The 24,002-nt window shown below is 37.8% G+C and overlaps 1 protein-coding gene across 14 annotated transcripts; it reads right to left on the reverse strand.

The window, feature by feature from the left end:
• Positions 1 to 2,174: 2,174 nt before the first annotated feature.
• LOC103716254 (protein NPGR2) lies at positions 2,175 to 22,434 on the reverse strand. Of its 14 annotated transcripts, none has more exons than XR_015976759.2 (9): positions 21,953 to 22,434; positions 20,704 to 21,024; positions 19,295 to 19,544; positions 15,211 to 16,427; positions 14,795 to 14,945; positions 6,131 to 6,177; positions 4,696 to 4,871; positions 2,920 to 4,589; positions 2,175 to 2,687 (listed from the first exon to the last, which is right to left on the reverse strand). XR_015976759.2 is itself a non-coding variant. In XM_039117012.3 (6 exons), the coding sequence occupies exons 2-6, from the start codon at positions 20,956 to 20,958 to the stop codon at positions 11,289 to 11,291; spliced, it is 2,190 nt and encodes a 729-aa protein (XP_038972940.3). In that variant the 5' UTR covers positions 20,959 to 21,024; positions 22,102 to 22,434; the 3' UTR covers positions 11,064 to 11,288. The 14 variants fall into 14 exon arrangements, 2 of the variants coding, with proteins under 2 accessions (XP_038972940.3, XP_008802400.4); XR_015976756.2 differs by lacking the exon at positions 4,696 to 4,871 and adding an exon at positions 11,259 to 11,605 and having other exon boundaries at positions 2,920 to 2,971; XR_015976754.2 differs by lacking the exon at positions 4,696 to 4,871 and adding an exon at positions 11,259 to 11,605.
• Between the last annotated feature and the right edge of the window lie 1,568 nt (positions 22,435 to 24,002).

The raw sequence follows: 24,002 nt of genomic DNA on the forward strand, positions 1-24,002 counted from the left end.
CCACGGGTGGCGTCATGACGATCTGCGGAGGGATCGCCGGCCACGGGTGGTGGCTGCCACCATGGGCAGCTATGGGTTCACTAAAAAAAAGAAAAAAAGAAATGACAAGCAGCGTTGAGAAGGAGATAAAGAGGGAGAGAGAGAGGGAAAGGCGGTGGAATGGAGGGTTTTGAGATTTTTAAATAGGGGTATTTTGATAAAAAAATAGCTTCCCGACAAGTTGAAAATAGCGTTTTCGAAAAGCTTCAAAATGGAGCTTCTCCCAAAAAGCTGTTTTTAGTTTTCTTAAAAAGCTAAAAACAGTTTTTTGAAATTTTTACCAAATATCCTTTTTTATCTAAAAATACTTTTGGAGGGTCAGAAAGTGCTTATTGGCCCTCCAAAAACTCCCCCAAATGGGGCTTAGTTTCGAAGGGCATGCCAAAAAACAAAAGGAAAAAGGAAGAGGGGAAAAAAAAGAAAAGGAAAAAGGAAGAGGGAAAAAAAAAGGAAAGAGACTGTCCCTTAATATTTCTCCTGCCATACTCATTAGTTTCGAACTAGGTTTATTCGATGTCTAACTAGGGGTGGCAAAATATAACCCGACCCGCCAACCCGACCCGTGTTCGATCCACCATAAATAGGTTTGGGTTTAGTCCAAACAGATTCGGATCATAAACAGGTTGACCCGTTTAACCTGTTTATTAATTAAGTCGGATACAGGTTTTAGATGTCTAACCCATTTAACCCGTATAACATGTTTAATATATGGGCCTCATTGGGCCTGATTTTATCCCAAATAAAACAGATGGAGGCTAACAATTCCAAGATCTAACGGCTGGGAGCAGGAGATGAGATTACCACATCAAAACCTAACTAAAACAAACCTAGAGCCCCTAGGCTCTTTCCCTCTTTCCCTCCTCCATCTCTCCCTCTCTTCTCCTGGCTGCCGAGCCACTGAAAGTCTCCCTCAAGCCGTCGCCCCTCCATCGAAGATCGAAGCCGGCCATTGCCTCCCTCTGCCGATTGCTGGCACTCTCGTCCCCTCAAATCTAAGCTTTTCGTGGGATTTGACCTTGGTCCCCTCAGATTTGACGAACAAACGAGCTGAAGAGATCGGTGAGGGGGGACTTGATGATGCCGAGGAGAAGCAGAAGATCCAAGGACGCCAGGCCTTCGATGATACCGAGGAGGTCGATGAGGAGGGACTCGACGACGACGATGGCGCCGCCGCCGGCGTCGGAGGCCAAGGGTCGGAGGATTTCATCGAGATCCGAGGGGTCGTCGGAGGAGCGAGCGGTGGCCGCGGAGGGAGACGCACGAATTGATGGCCCAGGGCTTGCCGCGGTTGGGGTCGTGGGAACTTCCGACTTCTGAGGCCGCGGTTGGGGTCGTGGAACCTTCCGGCTTCCGAGACGGGACTTCCGGGATGTAGGCGGCGGCTGTTGGCGGCGAACGGAGGGAGAGGTGGATGAAGTGAGAAAGGCGATGTCTTTAGGGCTGGAAGGATGAGAAAGGAGGTCTTGGAGGAGACAGGTGAGATTTTACCCCCCCCAAAAAAAGGAGACGGGTGAGGAGTGAATGGGGAGGGGAGGAGGTCGGGTGGGCTGTTTAAAAAGGTCAAGAAGAAACGGTTTAAATAGATTATCTGTTTATTAAACAGGTTAAACTCGAATTGGATTACATGCTTAATAAACAGGTCGGATTTACATTGTAATTTCTGACCTGTTTAATAAATAGGTCAGATTCAAATATATGATTTTTGATCCGACCCATTTATGCCCGACCCGACCCGATTGCCATCCCTATGTCTAACGTCATCTAGAAGCCTACTTATCTGAATCATTAAATTGGGAGCGAATAGCTGATGGTATGAAACAAATCGGTACCCAACATTTAATGTATATAGAAGCTTTGGCTAGCAAATCAGAAATTTTATGAGAAGATTCATTCAATCAGCCACTGGATGCGTTTGCCAAAAAAAAAAAAAAAATCATGCGGCCCGCCTCTTGCAAATGCTTCTTTATTTATTAATCTTGTATATCTTGAAAAATCTAGACCAATCTATCAGGAAATATTAATAAATTAAATGAAAACTGATATTCATACATAAACATTAACAAAAATAAATTTTAAGATGCTGTGTAGGACAAACTTAGTTAGCTAAAGCAAAGAAAATTACCACCCCGAGCACAAACAAGAATCAATAGACTTTTTAACATTTCATTTCAATTGTTTCAAACAATAAGCTAAAAAGTGCAGTGAGATCTGCAAACCTGCAAGTCAGGCAGGCTCATGGTTACCCTTTTTTTGTGTTGAAGGAAAAATAAAGAAGAGCAAGAGAGAAAAATATTGGTACCATCTGCACAGGCCATGTCCCTAACCTTTCTTTCAGAAGCCAGGATTTCTCCTGGACCAGTAAGTAGTCAGGCTGTTTGAAACAATGGATTCCAATTTCCAAACTCCACTTGGGAGCGCACACGATAGGCTCTTCCATGCCTCATATATACCGGACTTTGTTATTATAAAATTTATATCTTGGAGAAGTTTCTCCAACAGTCGTATTGACTTCTTCGTCGTACTCTGTGCAACACATTGTACTCGATATTTGAGGTCGTCCCCTCATTTTAGTTATCATGCAAAGAATAACAGAAACCCGTCAACCTGTTATGAATCTGGGTTTGCTCCCTTCCACTTGATCAGCAAGCCTGGGGCCAGCAAAACAGATATTAAGGGAATATAACAACTGCTAGGAGGATGCAGGATATAGAAAATAATGTATTCAGCAGATCATATTGTGGAAAAAATTATCAAGATAAATCAGGTAAACAATGACCGGTTGAATGCTAATAGCCAACCCGGATCCTTCAAAACTTGCATGGGCTGATTTATCTCATTGATCATCACTCTGATCACACCAAAAAGTTAAGAAAGAAATACCTCTCTTCCGCCCTTATTTTCCAGGTCCAGGTACTATTGATCTGCTTTCAGCCTGTGATCATGAAATACGTAGATCACTTTACCAGCAATGAAAGAGTTGGATTTAAGGGCATAAGTAGAGAGACATTGAGAAGCAATCAGAATCTCTTAGTAAAGCCATCTTTTCTTTGGGTGCAAGAAGTGAAATGAAGAATCACACGAAAGCTAATTAACAATTATTGGACCGTAATATGCAGGATTGGATTTTCTCATTCAATGCTGAGAAGCCGAAATTCATCTGACCTTCAATATCAACTACAACTATGATGCCAGAATCAACTTTAATAAACTGGGACCGTACCAAACTACGCTGATACCGTGTCAGAAAATGTTGAATTATTCTCAGTATCACAGATGAAGCCATAAGCTATTCTCAGCAAGTACAATTACCCAAGTGCAATCATCCTTTCTTCTTGACAGTGAGTGCCTCGAGTATCAATTTGAGAGAATGATCAGGCAAGTATTCCACAAGATGATGCACTGGTAGGTACTCAAAAGCACCAATCAAGGCCAAACCAGGCACCCTGTTGGCGGTGCTTTTGAACTCAGCTCCTGAATGACAGATGATGAAATGAATTACATATAAATTACAACAACATTATTGTTAATACTACCACCATATGTAGCAGTCAGAACTTGCAAAAGTTTCAGCACCAAGGTGGTAGCACAGTTAGAATAGGGCTTTTCTTCCATCGGCGCGGTCCAGGTTCGAAACTCGCAGGCGTCGATTAAATGTGGGGACCAGATGCCCTCCGCCTGGACACGCTCGGTGGAAATGCTATCTGGTCTAGCTGGCGCTAGGGTGACGTACTCACACATGGGGTGACCCACGGATCGGGGAGGGTATAAACAAAATTTTTACCCGCATCGAACATTCTCTGATGGAAGGGAGGTGGGGGCTGCTACGCGGGTGAGGTTTCCCTCCCCCCCCTCTCTCCCCTTTCGTCTAGCACAGAAAAAAAAAAAGAAGGGAATCTATAAATAAGATGAACATAGCATGCATTTTTGCCTTTTTGTACTATAATGTAGTTGCCTCTTAGTCACAAAGGAGACCTGGAATTTTACTTCATATCTACAAAGATTTGCAGTTAGGAAAAAGTTTGAAGGAAGTGGATGTAAGGAATAAGAAAAATACAGAAATAGGGGATAGGGATACTAAAAAGGAAATGAGAATCATTTTATACAAGGATACAAGCAAAGTAAATCCAAAATAAATCAACAACATGCAAATTTCTTCAATGAGCAGGTCTTCAAAAACAAAACTGCAATAGGCTGCAATGAAAATTAAAAAAGTTAATGAAAATACTAGCTTTCCTTGGTATGGTCTTTACGTTATTGTTCTCCCAGAGTATCACAATAGTGTATTATATTCTCCTAGAAATTTCCATGCTAATCCATCAAAATAGTTTAAACCACCAAGAAACCACTTTGTATGAAAAAAAAGACTTTTCTTACTGTCAAGTTTTTCTTAAAATAGATGGGAGCTTACCTTTTGGGCTTCTCTTGCCATCTTGGAGTGCATATATACAGAAACCCACTTTTATAAACTCTCTACAAGCATGATCAATTTCTTGCCGGGCTACCAGCAGATATATGTTTTACACTCTTAGGCTCTGTTTGGTTGCAGCGAGCTGGAACAAAATCAGTGCAAGAAAAGAACATATCAAAATTTCTCATGTTTGATTTCAAACGACATTGCAGAGTTGTAGAGAAAGTTCTCATCATTGAACCACTTGCCTTTGTTGATCTCTCAAAGTTATTAGCTTTCGATGGAAAAATACTAGGCTAGTTGGAAAAATTTTGGCTCATTATTATCTCTTTGTTCTTCTCCTTATTTTTCTTTCCAGTATTAAAGAATAGAAAAGATCCGTCTTTCTGTTCTTTCACTTCCTCAGCAACCAAACAGAGACTCGCTGATTGACATGACAAATATTATTTCGTGAAGCCAAAATTAATACTATTGTGAATGAGCATTCTGGAACTCAATTATAACAATTAGCAAATGTCTACCAGGAACATCTATAGACTACAGCATAGAGTAAAATCATAAACAAGGATGAGGAAGTTAAACCAGCATAATAGTTCCCCAAATTAGTGAGAAAGCATAAATTTATTTCAAGGGTGGGTGCCCTGAATATAAAACTCAACAAAGTATTACCCCCATGGGACCTAGGTAAATATACATAAAGTGAATGAAACCACGGCTCTGTGAATATCTTGTTTACCGAATTCCAGTAACAGAAACATGAAGGGTATATATAACATCATCCAACATGCTGGCCTGGCACCTTGGCTCAAAGCAATGGACTCTGTGGTCCAAACCTGCTACAGCTAGGTCACAAATGGCCTAGAAGGTGATTTGAGTTGGATTGGTTAGGGTCAAGATGGTCCAATTTAGTAGTTCCTCTTTCCTTTTCTAGTCAAAGGTAAAGACCTTTTTTTTTCTTTTTAATTATTCAGTCTCCCACTACTCTCAAATTTTTTTTTCAGTCTCCTCTTTTCTTTTACCCAATTCAGCGATTCCAAAATGACTTTCACTGTTATTGATTCCACTGCTCGTACAGGAACAGTAGCTTTAATAGAACATAATGCTAGCTTCCAGATACAGAATTTGCCATTAATACTGACCCTTAATCCCATGGTTCCCATCTGACCCACATATGAATGACGGTAACTTATGATGCTTGCTTATGGAAATGCCCACTTTCCCATGGTTCCTCTGGTTCTCTTCTCACTCACAGTTTGCACTTTTAAATTTCTTATTTCTACATGAGTAATACATTAATTTCTACATAACTTAGAAAACTCCTATCCTCTTTCTTTCTTTCATTTTTTATAGAAAGATCTTTTCAAAAACACAAAGGTATCCTATGCCAAATTAAAAAAACTACGAACATCAAAGAATATATCGAAACAAGATGTTAGCTCTATTTTCTTTCTTAGATTAAAGCCCCTGTTATCAACCGAATGATGTCAACTACCGTGGTGTCTCTGAAAACAAGAAACAATCAAGTTGGAGGCCTATCTAAAACCTAATTATGAGTATACATCAAGAAGAGACATTGCATGCTTTACCATGATAATTTTATTAGGAAATTTAGCATATACACATTATTCATGGAAATTTTCAGGTATAGCGATACTAAAAATAATTCAGATAACAAATTCTCACCTAAAACTCTTGTAAATTGATCTATCCTTTGCATCTGAATCTGCATGCTGAAGAATCCATGGAAATTACCAATCCATAAAGTGATTGAAGCAGCATAAAATAATAGAAAAATAAGCTGCACTTTGTGTCTCATCCAGCTCTAAATCTGTAACTTTGTATTTGAAGATCTTTCATACCACTCCCTCTATTACTCACACCATGCAATTAATGCAGATGGTCGCTAATATACATTTTGAGTTCAAGTTCAATTTGGTTCATGCTTCTAAGTCACACTGTGAACAATATTGGAGTGAACTACATCACTTCCGATGAAGTACAAGAAAGATTTTATATCTCTTTCCTTTGTAGACAAAGGAGCTTTATACGTTTTTTTTATGAATATAGAGCCTGCAAGCAAGTCTCCCAGAAGAGGTTTTTGCAAAGAGATATCTATCAACAAGTACAATCGATGAGATCACCACTTAATGATGTAGGACAGCCTTGATTAGGAAAAATTAGGGATGTTTAACGGGTTGTTTTGGGCTAAAAGCGTAGGGAAATTATGTAAAAAGCTAGGGTTTATGTTGGTATGCGGATGGAAAAAAATTGGGTGCAAACTAGAGACACAAAGATGAAGTATTGAGGATTTTATGTGAGCTGGAAGTAAATAAAAGGGAATAAAATTTTTGTTTGATTCCTGAATTTGAAGGCTAATTGATGGATGGGTAACAATGGGTTTTCTTGCTTTTGGTAGATAGGGTTCAGTGGGGATGAAATCAGATCTAAATTTGAGGTTTTATGGTGCTGTCATTAAAAAAAAAAGAATAAAAGAGAGAATTTCTAGGCATCACATCTAGAATCCTGTAGGCATCACATCTAAGGTTAGAATTGCATCACAGAACTCTAAGAGAAAGCATAATTGCATCTGAAATTTTAACCACCTCTTTTTAATAATGAGAAATTACAACCTCATTTATAGAGTTCTAATACCCTTACTTCTACTAGGACTTAAACTCCAAAAAATAAATCTATAAATGTGACTAATAAAACCCAACTAAAGACCATAAATAAAGCCCCAAAACATGAATAAAATTAACATGTGGCCCATGAGCCATATGACAGCTCATGTCCAGAAAATCTAGAAAATACCCCTAACTCTAAACACCTAAGAAAATGTTAATAAAACTGAACGATCAATATAATACTACTGAAAAACAAAAAATTAAGATTCTATAATGGCTAATTGACCCTAAGCAAGGTTCCAAGAGAGCCCCACCTCATCCAATACAGTCCAAATCAAGGCTGAGCACTAGAACCAGTCTTAGGATGCCTTTTATAGGTCTTCAATGGATGCTACCAACGTCCTCCATCACTTAATATAAACAAACATTGAGCTGAAAAGCTCAACACTTTGTTTAGTGACTTGTTTCCTGATTAATCAAAGCAGTCTTCCTTACGTACCCATGTGAGACCTACAAGTTTCGACAGGGCTCACAGAACTATTCGTTTGTTGGGAAGTATTAAAAGAAAGCCATGAAGAACAAAATAATTTGGCAATCATACACTAATAAAGCTGTAAAAATCTCTAGATATCCTTATGTATACTCAAAAGGAAATGCCAGGTGATTCAATTTTTTATATTTTACTATTCGAAACAAAGAAAAATGAGGCAATAAGTCATTTCTATTTCCTAGAGTTTACAATAAACTAAGATTTTCTGATATTAAATAATACATAAGAAAACCAACTTGATTCAGATATTGTGGTCCAATTATCTCCAACAGCAATCAACCAACAATAAACTATGTATTTTCACTTAATAGATTGTCTATAGGCTAGGATCCCACAAACCATCACAGTATTGATTGAAACTGCTGCCATTTGTTTACCTTGCAGAACATGGATGCACCTTAACAAACAAGAAACTATTGTTGAACCATACAACTTAAGGAGTAAAATTACTGATTATGTTTGCTCCACAAAAAATATTGATATTAGTTATGTCAAAACGATGCCAAAAATTAAAAATCCGAAATCTTGCATCTATAAGATTAGTAACTTTCATCCTCACATGATCTTATTATATCCTTTTATTTATTTGACAGATCAATCTTAAGTCTAAGCCTTCTGTAACAACCAAGAATCTTGCCCAAAAAGACTACCTAAAAGGTGTTATTTAAGATTCTCGGCCATGTATAGATACCCAAGATCTATCCAGTGCATAGTCATTGTGGGACTAAACACATTCTTGTATGGGTCCTCACATACTATCTCTATTTAAGCCCTGACATCCTTGCTAAATTAAAGGTCTAAACCCAATCACAAATACCATGATTAGCTCGTGGTTGCTCAAATATCACGTGTTGTAGTATTTCTAATCCACATGGGTCATGGCCTAGGTTCGTCCATAGGGATATAACACACCCCAAATTCAAAACATAATACAAATATGCTACCGTGGGATACCACCCACGATAATACAAAGTCAACAATAATAATTTTGTATACAAATCCATCTCAAATGAAATATAGCCCAACCCAAGTCATATACCACGAAGAAAAATGAGTACTTACATCACTAGCGCAACCCACTATGGACTATTTAAATAGGGGCATAAGGTAGGATTAGCCTACATCCTGGAGGACTGAGAATGTATGGAAAAAAAAAACTGATGGTAGACAGTGTTGAGCCTTACACCCCTTTTCTTTTCTTTCTTCTACTCACCAAGCAGCTAAGTTTTGTTCCCTTCTCTTTCTAGGGCACATCTAGCATCCAAGGCAGCCAAACCTTCACCATTATCACTGCTACCAAAGACCTCTCTCTCCCTCTCTCGTGCACGTGCTGCTGCCACCTGAGGTCAACCTCCATCAGTGGCCCCTCCGCCTCCCTCATCCTTACCCAGCTGCCATCACCTGACCACCACTACCACCGCCCACCTCTACTCCTTCATGTCTACCTTTCCCTCTCCCCATCCCACCATGGTCACATCACATCCGCAGGCCACCACCTCCTCCTCCAACACCCATCTTAGCAACACTACCTAACTGTATCACCACCACCACCAATCTCCTCCTTGGCCACATCACTCACCACCACCTAAGCCATCACCCAACCACCACTACCTCTTCCTCCCACTTATGACCTACATCCCTAGAAGCATAATATCGATTCTACACACACCTCTGCAATGCAAGGCGGTATAAGAAGAAAAAGAACCAATCTTTTCCTTCATCCAATGTTTGTTCATGATAATAGCACCAAGGATTTTCTACATATGCGAATCATGAAGAAATCACCAAGAAGCAACCCCCAAGATGCAACTCAGCTACCAGCTAGAATTATAAGATGAATAGTTTTAAGTACCCAAACAAATCTTGAAAGCATCATCACCAACATCCCATCCAAGGTCAACAATCTCGATATGGTACACCTTTGTACCGAAATAGCTCTCTAACCATTTTTCTCATTTTTTTATCTCGGTATAACTCGGTACGGATTGATACGCCTCAATACAGACCGGTACACAACTCGGTATGCCTCAGTACAGGTCGATACACCTTAGTACGGGGCTTGTACCGACTTAAAGTTAAGTTTCGTACCAATTTTCTTCCGGTATAGTATGATACGCCCTATATCGGGCGGTACGCCAGTCCATGATTCCGTTAATATCAATCATCACATTTTTACAAGTTGACAGTTCAAATCTCAATCAGTCGTCCCATAATCTTAATATTTTTGATAGTATTTAAGAGAATTAAAAGTCAAAAAGAAAATAAATATTTAGAAAAGGCCCATTTAGAGGTTGATGCATTCATGTCTTGCACTCAGAGCAAGTGATGATCACCTAAAAGATAAATGGAAGTATTTGCATTGGGGTATAAACAGCTGCAGGAGGGTACAATTAGACATCAAATCGAGATTTCCAGAGAAGCAGATTCCTAATTCTCTCTATATACAAAAGCAAGCCTTACCTTTCTCTTTTTGAGAAAATCAAGCTGCTTTGGGATTATGCCCACACTTTTTTAGTGAACTAACATACCCAAGAAAATTCTAGTTGCCTTTCCAACTCTCTTTTGTGGAAGCCAATAAGGTAGTAACATATCTGCGGATCACCAAGCATAAAGAAAAATCCCCTATAGTCTCAAATGTACTTTCTTTTTGTCCAAATCGAATTGAGAACAACCATGTGTAGCCTTTAAGGCTATAACTCAATTTAATATGAGAAAGTATTTTTCCAAGTTCTAATATCTATAGACAATCCACATTCAGTGATGAAATGAATGATGAGTTCAATGAAATTATGATGGGTCCAGGGCATGATGGTGTTTGTTCGAGTAAAATGATATTACTTGAATGAGTAACAAAATATTAATTGTTAGGACACTAAAGATGGACAACCTTACCCATGTTAAACTTTCTATCCAGGTTTATTGCATGAAACAAAAGCATGATGAGCTCAGCAATTGGCTTTTCCAAGATTCATGCAACTAGATGCTTAATAATGGGTCCATGTGACATGGTGCGTGTGGAGGCTAATGAAAACATAAAAAAAGTAAAAGAGAAGACTATTTCTGGACATAAGCATGAGTATCTGCTAGTTAACATAAGCAAGCAATGACATTTTTAAATTTACATTAAAAGAAAATAATTAGTTTGATGCTTTAGAAGTTGGAAGTTCAAATTCAAATGGTTTACATATATATAAGTCCAATTGGTGCATCCTGAAAGAGGCAAGCAACTCTTCATTTTCAAGAGTATCCAGTTATTAATATTCAGAGTTTCCAGTATTATATTTCTTTGTATCTCACTTTGTTTCACCACCCATTATCAACAAAACTACCACTCAGCCTGAATTGAGAACCTATTTTTCTTGAGTTCATCATCTTTAGTTCAGTTCTCCTTTCTGAATCAAACTTCAATTATCACCTACTGACATAAGAATAAGACATCTCGTTTGTTAAACCGCAAAAAATGCCTTTTTTATTTCAGAAAATGCAAACACCTGTGAACAATGAAATCCCACAATGTTTAAGTACTCTCACAGTGTTGATATGCTGTAATCTTTCCAGAAAGCCACAATCTCTGAACTGCAATATGATAGTATTTTCTAGAAAATGAATGTACCCTTGTAGCTGTACAATAGCTTACAGGATAAAATTCCTCCATTAGATAAAGATGTCATCTGAATGGCTCGACTGGTGCAGTCTCTTCAAGAAGAGCAGCAGCCTGAAAACACTCAGCGGCCTCAAGTACTGATCTGCCACCCTCAGCTTTATAAAGAAGACCTAGATTAAACCAGGTAATGTGGTTAGTTCTGTCCAGCTGCAATGCATCAGTCAAGAAACTTCTCACAACAGCCATTGGCCGATTGCCGAGCTGTCTCAGAACTGTTGCTGTAGAGACCAAACTTGCAACATGGGTGGGCTCTAAATCTAGTGCTTTGGTATAAGCTCCTAGAGCTTTTTTGAGCAGGCCTTTTGCTTCATATAGCTTCCCTGAGATATGATCAGTGGGATTAAAATAAGACTAGGGCTTCACATAACATTGAAAGCAGTAATTTCTAACCATGAAATGAAGAGATTTTACACAAAAGCAAAGAACAAAGTGAAAAAGGAAAATTTGATAATGTTCTTGACGAGCAGGATCAATGATGTGAGCAAAATTAAAGGATAAAGGCAGATTTACTGGCATCAAAATGTCTGCTCATAGGATAGCATGTTGAGGTAAGTGCAACTTTCTTCTTGTATTGTACAGCAAACCATTCATATACTTTAAGCAAAGAACCAGAAATTCAGCTGGTGTTATGGAGTCCTTCGGGTTTTTTTCTTTGAAAATACACTAATTGGGATTGCATCACAAATCAATTTCACTCATGGCTCATATAATACAAGTAAAATAGCAGCACCATGAATTTTTTGCTGACTACAAAAAGGTTAAATACAAGAATAGGAAACAACATAGAATTAATACTTTATAACTTTTTGAGGGTCCATCTTTTTTGTCTAACACAAATCTAAAGGAACAAGCAGATACAGAAAAAGATTATGTAAATGAACTTCTAAATTTTTAATGTGATATGACATTAATCAATCAAATATAAACCAAATATACACGTGCAAGAAAGCTGGCACAAGTATCCATTTAGAAAAAAATTATATTATTTTCTTGAGAGATGATTTCATATCATTGATTAGAGGTCGTGAACAAAAGCACCATCAAAAATTTAGTGGAATGAGCACAAGTTCGGCCTATGTAACACAAATTTAGAGAAACAAACGTACAGAAAAAGTTCTTATTGAACATGAATATGCACTTCCAAGTGTTTAATGCGATGTAACATTTATTGTCAAGTATGACCCTATTTTAAGCCTCCCCAACTTTGGGCCTCCAACCCCACCAGCAATCAAGTTAGCATGCGACGGCAGGTGGGCAGAGAGAAATGATTTCATATCATTGATTAGAGGCCGTGAACAAAAGCATTATCAAAAATTTAGTGGAATGAGCACAAATTCGGTCTATGTAACACAAATTTAGAGGAACAAACGTACAAAAATAAGTTCTTATTGAACATGAATATGCACTTCCAAGTGTTTAATGGGATGTAACATTTATTGTCAAGCATGACCCTATTTTAAGCCTCCTCAACTTTGCACCCCCAACCCACCAGCAATCAAGTTAGCATGCAACTGCAGGTGGGCAGAGAAGTGTAAAATTTTTAGAAACCATGAACACAAGCAATATCATTTCAATAAATAAGTTATGGAACTGTCTAACCATGATAATGATGTACTGGCCCGAACCGGATGGCACGGAGCGTACCATACCGGTTCAATACCAGTACCCGGTATAAGCGGCGTATCGACACTCGGAGCGCTAAAAAAATCTCGTACTGATACTGTACTAGTGCGGTACTGGTACGATGTCCAGTACCGAGACGCCGAACCTTGTGTCTAACTATTAATTCCAGCAAGTAAACCTATATCAGGGTGCGAAGCACAATCAGAGACTAAAGGCTTGTTTGGATAATTAGGCTGAAATTCTATGGAATTTGTGGGTTGCGCTAATATAACCAACAAAGTCATAAGATTACAGGCTGGGCTAGGCCTATATTCATAAATACCTAGGAGTGGTTTTGGGGTGGACCGGCCCAAATCCCATAGAGAGGAAAAAAGACCCGTTGTCTCCTTAGAAAAGTAACATATGTTAGCACTTTATGTGCGAGTTTCAGTAATTGCATGTTAAATCACCCAAAATGCACACAGAATTTACTCTATAATAGTATAAATCTCAACACATGGGATATTATAAGACAAATGCAACTGAATACACTTCCTCTATGCAACTAAATACATAATCCAAGAGGTGGATGTCAACCTTGTTTAATAAATTTACATAGTTTTTGCAGCATCAATAATTGCGATAACATTGACTTGCATTATATCTTTATTTTAACATATCAGACAAAATCTCATCATTTTAGATATTCTATTAAACTTGTTTGCACCCATGGATCCATTTGTGACACAATCATTCTTCAAAAATCCTATCACATAATTTGCAATTATACATATACCAAATTTCAATCTCCATTTAGTCTTTGAAGCACTATTGAAGCTTATAGTTCCGTGCAGATTAAAAAGAATTAGACTTCTGTAACCAAGTAAACTTAACAGGCCAAAAATCTCATCACTTGTGTTTCTGCGAGAATCCTGATATCCTATAAAAGATGGCAATTCCAGCAGGACCATATCACTCAAGGAGTCTTATTAAATTTTGCAGTCATTTAATAGTAAAGAAACATTATTAATTTTTTGGGTTATTTGCATATAAATGCCCCTTTTTTTACATATTTGCAGATCGACACCCCCCTTACATTAGAAACTCTGCAGAAGGACCCCAAGCTAACTTTGCATTAGCCATAACAAAACATTTACTGTGTTTTTTCCCATGTCTCTCCTTACTCAGCCCTTAGGAGTTTCTAGCTAGTGAACTAGTCAGCTCCTCAATTCCACCACTGCTAATAGAGTTGAGATTTCAATTATAGCTCAAACCTAAAGATGACCACACTTTGGATCATGAGAAGCTCAGTGCATGTAAGCTCCAAAGGGTTGAGTGAGAAGATATATGGGAGAAAATGCAGTACATACTCAATATTGGGTGGCAGAAATTTAACTTGGGGTCCTATTGGAGAATTTCTGGGCTAAGGGAGGTCTTAATTAGTAAATATGTAAAAGAAGGGTTTTATATGCAATAATTCTATGGCCCACATCTTCTACATAGGTGAATGCACCTATTTCTGAATCTTCCGAGAATTCCAACCCACCCCTGCTTTTAAAGCGCTTCTTCACTAATTGGATTTCCAAATTATCTGCTTCCCCGAATCCACACCCGCACCCACACCTGCCCTCAATTCTAGCTACGAAGGACTTACAAAAATAATAAAACCTCAAAATTCAATACTTAATCACACCACAGCCTATATAAAAGTGTGCACCTTGAGCTAGGATGCAACTTCATATAAATGATGCAAGAAAGGCCTTAAGAAGTGAAACAGCAATAGTCACACCAAAAATACTTAATCACACCACAGCCTATACAAAAGCATGCACCTTGAGCTAGCATGCAACTTCATATAAATGATGCAAGAAAGGCATTAAGAAGTGAAAAAGCAATAGTCAAATTACCTGTGGCATGCCACCCAAAAGCAGAGTATGGACTAGTACTTTTTAATTTAGAAAGGCAAACTTCTGCATCCCTCCATTGAGACATGCTTATGTAGATGTTAGCTAGATCATGCCATGTCTCTATTTCCAAACTTCTGTCACATTTCCCACCCTGTCACCAATGACATGGAAAGTAAGCATAAAAGAAAGTATCCATAAATTCAAATAAAGAAGGCATTACATTAAGCCACATTCATCAGTTACATACTGAGAATAGTGATGAAGTATCAAAAACAATATCATGTAAAATAATTTTTAGCTAAATGAAAATTGAGTATATTTTATTAGATCAAAAGGCCACTTAATGAAATATGAGTAAGTATTTTGCAGAACAACTTCATAACAGGCTCCAGAGAAAGAACTTGGTACTGTACAACCTTTGAAGACTTTATCCCAACACTAGAGATTTTGGTCCGAAGTTGAATAGTGGCAAGAAGATGAGTGTACGTGTCAACTGCATTCTTCAGTTTCCCCTGTGCAATCTGGACTTTAGCTTTACTTCTCAATAGTTCTCCCTGGCTCCACTTTCCAGTCTGATCCAGGGCAGCATTCACTATAGTCTCAGCATCAACAAACCTCTTTTGAGCAGAAAATATTCGAGCTAATAGAATCCATCCCTTGACATTTGAGCCAGCCTCTAATTTCAAAAGCTGCTTTGCATAACGAAGTGCTGCATCCAACTTCCTCTGCTCAGCATTTTCTAGGCTGAGATTAAATAAGATCCTATGATCTTTTCCAAGCATCATTCGTTCAGCCTTTTCCAAAACCTCAAGCGCTTCATTCTGCCTTGAAGCTCTCTCTGAATCAGAGGCAGAAGATCTAGCCTGAGATGAAAGAGAAATACCTAGTAGACAATTGGCAACACTTTCCATTTGGTCACAACCTCTATCCAAATTAGAAAGTGCCCTGCGTGCAAAAGAAACACCTTCTTCTGCATAAGCACTGTTCCCCCCACAAACCTTTGAAGCTAGCAATAATGCTTTAACACAGTTTGGGTCCTCCATGGCGCTCAATAACTTTTTCAGTAGATTCAAAGCAGTTAAATTATCATCTTCCCCTAAGTAACATAATGCAAGGGTATAATACCGTTCTTTCCTATCCAAGACACCAGGTAATAACTCTTCAATCTGACTGGCTAGAGAATTTAGCTGCCCAGATACAGATAGAGCAAAAATGAGATGATCAATGATAGATGGGTCCCACTCAATCCTCTTGAGACTAAACTTCCTCAGGAGAATCATCAATAGAAGAATAGCCTCTTCTATATTGTTTCTAGGTATAAACGAACCATCCATTTGGGACCGGAGGTTAGGAGGACTTGCATCACAACCTCCATAAAGAAGAAAAATAGCAAATTCTTTTTGTATCTTTGCAACAGACTCAGCATCAAGGCTCCAGTGACTAAGAAGGGCCCTCCGGTATGACAAGATGCCTTCATGGGAGAAGCCAGCCAGCTTCCATAGCTCTGGGAGCAACTCAACTGCCTTGCACACTGTCTCCTGTAATTTACAGTCAGTAGTAAAGTTCTCAGGTAGGCCTTCAGGTGATGCAGATTCCACAGTATCCAGAATAATGTTGCATGTTTGAGCAGCTTCTGCAAAACGATAATCAAATAAGATTAGCCACATATTACACATTTTAATATTTACTTCTTAAGCTTGACCATGCAAACCCACATAAAGCACTCTAAAGCACACCACTCCATCTATCCATCAGATTATCTAGGTCATCCCGTTGCTCTTAGCTACAAATTGGCACATAAAACGGCTCAAATTGTGGCAGCATGAGAAGCTAAGATTGATGGCATGATTTAACATGAAAAGCTATGATCGACTTTTAATAGTCACACACATGAAGGGATTCTAAGTAGGTTCAATGATTTTTACTATTTTAATAGCAACACCTTTGCGCATCTCCGAGAAATGGGTTGCACTTATCAGCTAATGAGTCCCGTGCTTCTATAGCAGTGCCCACTATTAGAAGAGCGAGCAAGTTCAAAGACAAGGTAGAGATGGTATGACCAAAACCAATCAAGCAGTGGTAAAGACTAGAAGATTTTCTATCTAACCAAGATAAAGATGATTTCACTCTAGTGTATTCTATGGCTATAATTCTGACCTCATGACCATTTTCATTTGTATTTGAGAAGACACATACCCCAAATACTTCATTATTGGTTTGATTATTTTTTTAGAACCATGTTCCTTCAACTTTCCTGTTCAGCATTCCAATGTTTTCAATGCAAAGATCAACACCATTCAGACAGTGAGACGCAAAATGCAGCATATTCTGAAATATCAGAAATCAAGGACAAGATTTTAGAGGATATACCGTCAACCCTTAGTGTAGACTGCTGCAATTAGAAACTTGGTACTTCTAATAATTTCATAGCTCCCTAGTACATGTCAGGATGTCTATAAAAGAATCTTGTATATTATATCCATCAAATTAACTTTTCCAGAAGTCATGATATATACTTTACCTAAGATGAAAAAACTATGTATATGTGCTTTCCTTTTTTTGAAGTTTCCCTGTTAACTGCCTTAGAGATAACACATCTCAAATGATTGACCTTTCTAGAATAGAACTGAGTACGCCTTCAATAATCAAGGGCAGAACCAAGGGGACCAGGCACCCGCACCCCCCCCCCCCCCCCCCAAAAAAAAAAAAAACCCCAAAACACACCCATGGGGATTTCTTTTATAGTTTAATAGGTGGCACCCTTCAAATAAGATCAACCACAGTTATATCGTAATTAAACCAGGCCCCCTGCCCTAAAATTTTGCTTCAAATAAAAGCTGGCATCTAAATAATTACCTAATTAGTCTCTTAACTAGTTGAGTTATTTATAATTTTATCTTCTCTAAAATCTTGGAAACTTATCTAATCCATAGAGAGAGAGAGAGGGAGAATTTTCTTACTAGTTAATCCAATACCAAATCAAAAACCCACTTCAGCCTATCGTCCCATGTCTCCCTCTAAATGTCTCTAGTCTCCATGCCTTGTTCTCTCATAGAGTACGACCATTCTTTTAATAAGTACACCGCTCTTACTTAATCTCAAGCAAGTTAAAAATATGAGTTCTAAGTAAATTAGTAGTCCCTTTATTAAAACTAGTGAAGTAACGCTAGTCAGTTGGTTCAAAGCTATACATCAAATGCTCCTTTCTCAGAACCATATGCATCAAATAATAAAATCACAAACCTGGATGCTCCTCTCTCATGGTTTCATTGTCCTCTCATTCAAAATTATTTTTTTTAAAAAAAGGGCAAATCCTCCTCCACCTCTTTTATAGACAAAGAAAAGGAAGCAGCACCATCTATAGTTTACATAATAGGCTAAGATACAAACCAAACTTCAAATATTGTCTCTTCTTAATTTTTTGCTTCCTTTGTTAGAATTCAAAATCAAAGGGAGCTCCTCAAATCATCCTCTTCCTCTCGCCCACATAATGCTATGATACACTCCATTTTCAATCACATGTAAAATGTAATAAAGATAGAAATTTTATTTTATAAATCAAATACATCTTTAAATAAATTATGAGACTTAATGGTTTCATTGATTGTCAATGTTTTAATAATCCTGCTTCATTGAGATTATTCATGATGTCGTTAAACTTTTTGACAAACAGGTTGATTACTGGGTTTTTGATTTGATATATCAATATTTTTGCACCCCCCCCCCCCTAAAAATTCTGGTTCCACCCCTGTTTATAATATCTGTCAATTGTCCTTGATTTTTTGCATCACCTTAACATAAATGGCAAGAAACCTGTATTGCCTTCATTCTAATGATAAGGTACAAAGAATATAAATATTTAAATCCATAATGTATACACAGGATATTTGCAAATAACAGAAAATAGACAGGTCATACTCCAACAGTTCAATTACATGTGCTGCTGACATTGTAATTCTAATGAGTGCCGTGAATACTTGGCATTATACAACTTTCTTATTATAACAAAAAAAGGAATATGATCTAGGAATATATACCTAACCTGGGGGTGGCTTGGCCAACCAATACATAAGAGTGGAAATGGAAACACATATTGAGAGTAAAAAGAGTAAAAGGGGCCAGAGAACATCTAGATTAAAGCTAGAGAATCTAAAAGGGAAACAGAACCATCACAAGGGCCAGTCCTTACTTGATATAAAACTAAAACTAATGACAGATTTGATGTGGATTTAGATCATTGAAATATTAAAAATATAATTCAAAAAGTGTATGGAATGGTCAAAGTGACTCTGGTCCGCCAATTTGGCCCTGCACTACTCAGTGGCATTTATTGGAAGAGGTTCCGGTTCCAAGATTCATTAATGGAAGCAATATAAATCGTATTACTGATCCAGCTGGCCCTCCTTGATTAAAAACAAAAAGGCTAAGGAACTTCAGGCTAAAGATTAAATTGAGCATAGTAATGCATATTAACCTGCTCAAAAATTAATGTGCTTATACCTTTAAACCTGCCAAGATCTTGCAGTGCTCTTGCTTTAAGGTATATTGCTTCAACAAGCAGACTAACAGCATGTTTCGACATCAGTGGCACATCCCAGTGTGAACGAAACTTGCGACGTTCTGTTCTTTTAGAAATGGATATTTTCATCTTAGGGGCTATTGCAGCTATGTCTATTCCATCAAATACACGAAGTGCAGCTTCTGTATTTCCTCTCTGATATTCTAATCTTCCAAGCAATGCTCTAGCTTCCTGCAAAATATCAAGTTAGATGAGTTTCACTAACAGGGACAGTGCAGAAGCCATGCACCTAAATGATGTGCATGGTGAAATCCTATTGATCACAGTCATCTGCATGGCCGTGGTGTCTGTATTTCACAACTCCATATGGTTCTGAAAAGGATATCTATCTAGAATCTGTTGTTTCATTGCTCAACATTTAAATGCTTATACAAACAAGTGATCTATGTATGCAAGCTTCAGTAAAAGCACGAGGTCCTATCTCTAAAAGATGGGCAGTTAAAACCATAGTGTTTAGATAACAACATCAATCCCAAAAAAAAGGACCAATCAAAAGAAGAAGGGTAAATCTCAGTGAACTTATTTGCTCATGTTTAATTTCGAGAGAGCTAATTTAGCAGAAATCCATCCTAGCCAATATATCAGAACAGATGAAACATGCAGCAGCACCCCTGCTCACTCCTTTTCCAACAGGAAACAAATTCTAAGATTTCATACAGATATGCACAATAATGAATATCGATGTCAATACAAATTTATGGAAGCATCACTGGAGGACATGACCTTAGAATTAAAAGACACAAAATTCTATCATACAAAAAAAAAATAATGTATTAATTATAGTATTCTCAAATAATGATTCTACAAATTCAACTACAAGTAGAACATTTTTGTAAAAGCACCACAGAAAGGATATGTTTCTTTTCAGTAACTGAAATATAGATCCTAAAAAGTATTTTATGCGCTTAAGGCCAAAGAGGATAGCAAAATAGGAAATAAGGACAGGAATAGAGGCTCTGCTAGGATTTGTGTAAACAGAGCTGACTAATAATCAAATTGTGCATCTTTTACTACAGTTCTGTAACTAAAGATGAATGATGAAAAAAACTAATCCATGCCAGATATAACTGTCTAGAAATGAAAAGCCATAGTTTGCTGAGTACTCAACAAAACACTATATATAGAGACTCCTGAATGTTATGAGAGTCTTGCTTCTTAAGACAGTTAACTATGTGGATTCAACAGAAACCATATAATGTATAATAAAACTACTAAAGGTAACAGCAAAGCCATTGTTTCTGCACCATAAGTTGTCAGCATAAATTGCCCGTTCCCCATGAAGTTCCATAACAGCAAAGGTTAAAAAAGAAAACCACAAGGAAAGACCAACCTCATAATTCAGACGTACACCCTCACGGAGAGAAGATTCAGCTTCTTCAATGTTGCTAGTGTCAAGCCTCTGCTCACCCTCACCATTTTGAGAAGAATACCCACTGGCTGAGCGATCCTTGGTAGCGACAGACTCAGACGACTGAATCATTTCATCCACTTTCAGTTGTTCCCCAGAACACAAGCACTTCATTTTGTTGTGTGGAATTAATCTACTGGAGATTGCCTGTCCCTTCTTCCATTTCCTACCATGCATGCTGCTTAGTCATAAACAACACTCATTTCACCATTATACCCCAGCTGTCTGATATCAGAAATACCTCTGTAACATGAGAAAAGAACAGCTAACATAACAATCAGAGAATTCAATAGGGAACCAAAGGTTGAATATACTGAAGTTAACGAGAAAACAATTGTTGAAAAATTAAAAGCTTTAGATATCGCATCCTAAGGAGCAAGGACTAACAAGGAAGTTGCCAAGTTTCAGTGTTGGACACCAAAACAACTAAAAGAGAACACCGAATTCTTGTTCCTGCAGAAATTACCCTTCCACAAAATATATCACCCCGCTCTTCGAGGAAAGAAAAGGAAAAGAAAGAAAATAATTTTTTCCAAGCCCAATAAAGTTATCCCAAGATGAGAAGAATAAAATCATTGAATTCTGAACTCATACAAATCATAAGCAGTACAGAGATGCATGGACCAACAACAAATTACCAAATCTGTTCCCTTCAAAACCTGCCCCATCACCTCAACAGATCCCACACAAAACCCTACGAATTCTACTCCTCCATGCACCAAAAAGCACAAAAATAATAATCAGATTTGCAAACATGTCCTGACCCACATAATTTAGAAGGTGAGGGGGCGTGTGGAAAGAAAGAAAGAAGAACGAGGAGAAAATCAACGCAGCAGTGAACAATTAACCCTTGCTCCTCCAAAAATCAACTACCAGAAGAAACCTCCAAATGAAAGAAACTGGAACGAGGACCAATAATGCTAAACTTGCACTAGAAAATTCTCCATGGAATAAATTTCAAAACAGATGATAGCGTTGCTTCCCCAAACTCCACAAAAAACAAAGAGAAAGAAAAAGAATCCAAACGCCTGACCCTTAAAACCCACCAATTTCAACCCTAAAACCCAGAATCCTGGAACCCCAGAAACACTTCATAACCACAAACACGTTCCAGAACCCAGAAACTCCATCCCCTGCAAACTCTAACCCTAGAAAGGCAAAGAAACTTCACCTCAATCTGCCGCACCGCAGACGAAATTCGGCCCAGATGGGAGATCTCCTCCACCTTCCCAACCTGCCGGAGTTAACGCCGATTCCAAAAACCTACGAATTAAAGAGAGAGCCGACACAACGAGACATTAAAAAAGAAGGTTTCTTTACCACACGACGCTGTTGCAGGCCACCAACCCAGTTCTTCAATTCCTCCATCCGGCCCAACTTTACCACCAAGAAAATTCGACCTCCAAAAATCTTGCCAAGAAATCGCGATTTCTTACAAAAGATATACCAAACAGAACTCAGAAGAAAACGCTACTCTTTTTTGTTAAATAATCCGCCGAGCATCAGATTTGGAGAAAAAGGGGTGGTAGGAACGAGAAGGAGAAAGAAACAATCAAATACGAAGGAAAGAGTCAAGAAAAGAATAAGGGGGAAGAAAGGAGTTAGATAAATTTGGTCAGAGAAGGAGGATATGGGACGGAGAGAACTTTAGAATCGGAGAAAAAGAAAGAAATAAAAACTTCTAGTGGGCCCCGTTTCCAAAGTCTGAGTGCGGCTAGGCTGCCGCCACGTGGCATTCCTGTCCCACATGCCCCCCGCGTGCGACGGCTTTGGGGAAACGCGTTTCTCACGAGAATAACTTCTGTTCCCTCTCCCTTGTGGAACTGCTCCGTTTTTTTCCTTTCCCGGGCTGTGACGTACTGCTCCGGTGAGTGGCTTCTCTCTGCCTTTGCTTTGCAAAAGAAAGTTCGAAAAGCGCTTCCTTCAACTTTTGCTTGCAAGTTTTACAGCTCACTGCCGGCCGCGCTTTTCCGTTGAGCTGCTCTACCTCTCCGTTCAGAAACGGTTCAACTAATAATTTCTTCTCCTTCCGACGGGGACTAGATATTTTATTTTTCTTTTTTTTGTCTGCAACCTGCTGACAGAATCATACATACACATACATACATACATACATACATACATACATACATACATACATATATACACATATATATATATACACACACATATATACATATATATATATATATACAAGTATATATATATGTATATATGTGTGTGTGTATATATATATATATATATGTATGTATGTATGTATGTATGTATGTATGAGAAAAATAAAGATAGGTATTAAACATTTCAACAAAATTTTACGTTTCGACAAGACAAAATGTATTCCGGCCATTCCATCCTATTTCTTTAAAAAATAAAACTAAGATGGAGTCAGAACTCCGAAACCTATCCAGAAAGAGAAGTAGAAAGAAAAATAAAAAAATAAAAAAAAGAATTCAAAAATAAAAAAATAAAAAGAAAAAGAAATACAAAATAAAAAAAGCAAGAAAATTAAAAAAAGAAGAAGAAAGGAATAAAGCACAAAAAGAAGAAAAAGAAAAAACAAAAGAAGGAAAGAGAGATAGAAATATTTATCGGGATATATGATCGAGACTGCCGCTAAGATGGAAAAAACAGGGGAGCATACTATTCCATGGAGAAACCAGAATATCTCTATCCCACAGGATTTAAAACCTTACATTTTAATGCATTATTTACCATTATAATATCTATTATAATGCATTTAATAGATATTGTTTTCACTTGTACCTCTTCTAAAAAATAAAAAAAAAGAAAAGGAAAGAAAGGAATAAAATACAGAAAGAAGAAAAAGAAAGGACAAAAGAAGGAAAGAGAGATAGAAATATTTATCGGGACACATGATTGAGACTGCCGTTAAGATGGGGTAAGACAGAGGAGCACACTGTTCCATGGAGAAAGCAGAATACATCCATCCTACAGAATTTAAAATATTACATTTTAATGCATCATTTACCATTATAATATCTATTATAATGCATTTAATAGATATTATTTTTACTTGTACCTCTTCTCAAAAATAAAAAGAAAGAAAAAGAAAGAAAAGAATAAAGTACAGGTAGAAGAAAAAGAAAGAACAAAAGAAGGAAAGAAAGATAGGAAAAATTATCGGGATACATGATCGAGACTGCCGTTAGGATGGGGTAAGACAGGAGAGCACACTGTTCTATGGAGAAAGCAGAATACCT

Source organism: Phoenix dactylifera, chromosome 3 (assembly GCF_051530095.1).
Source record: "Phoenix dactylifera cultivar Ajwa chromosome 3, Ajwa_hap1_PhDact_Kaust_v1.1, whole genome shotgun sequence".
Classification (NCBI taxonomy): domain Eukaryota; kingdom Viridiplantae; phylum Streptophyta; class Magnoliopsida; order Arecales; family Arecaceae; genus Phoenix; species Phoenix dactylifera.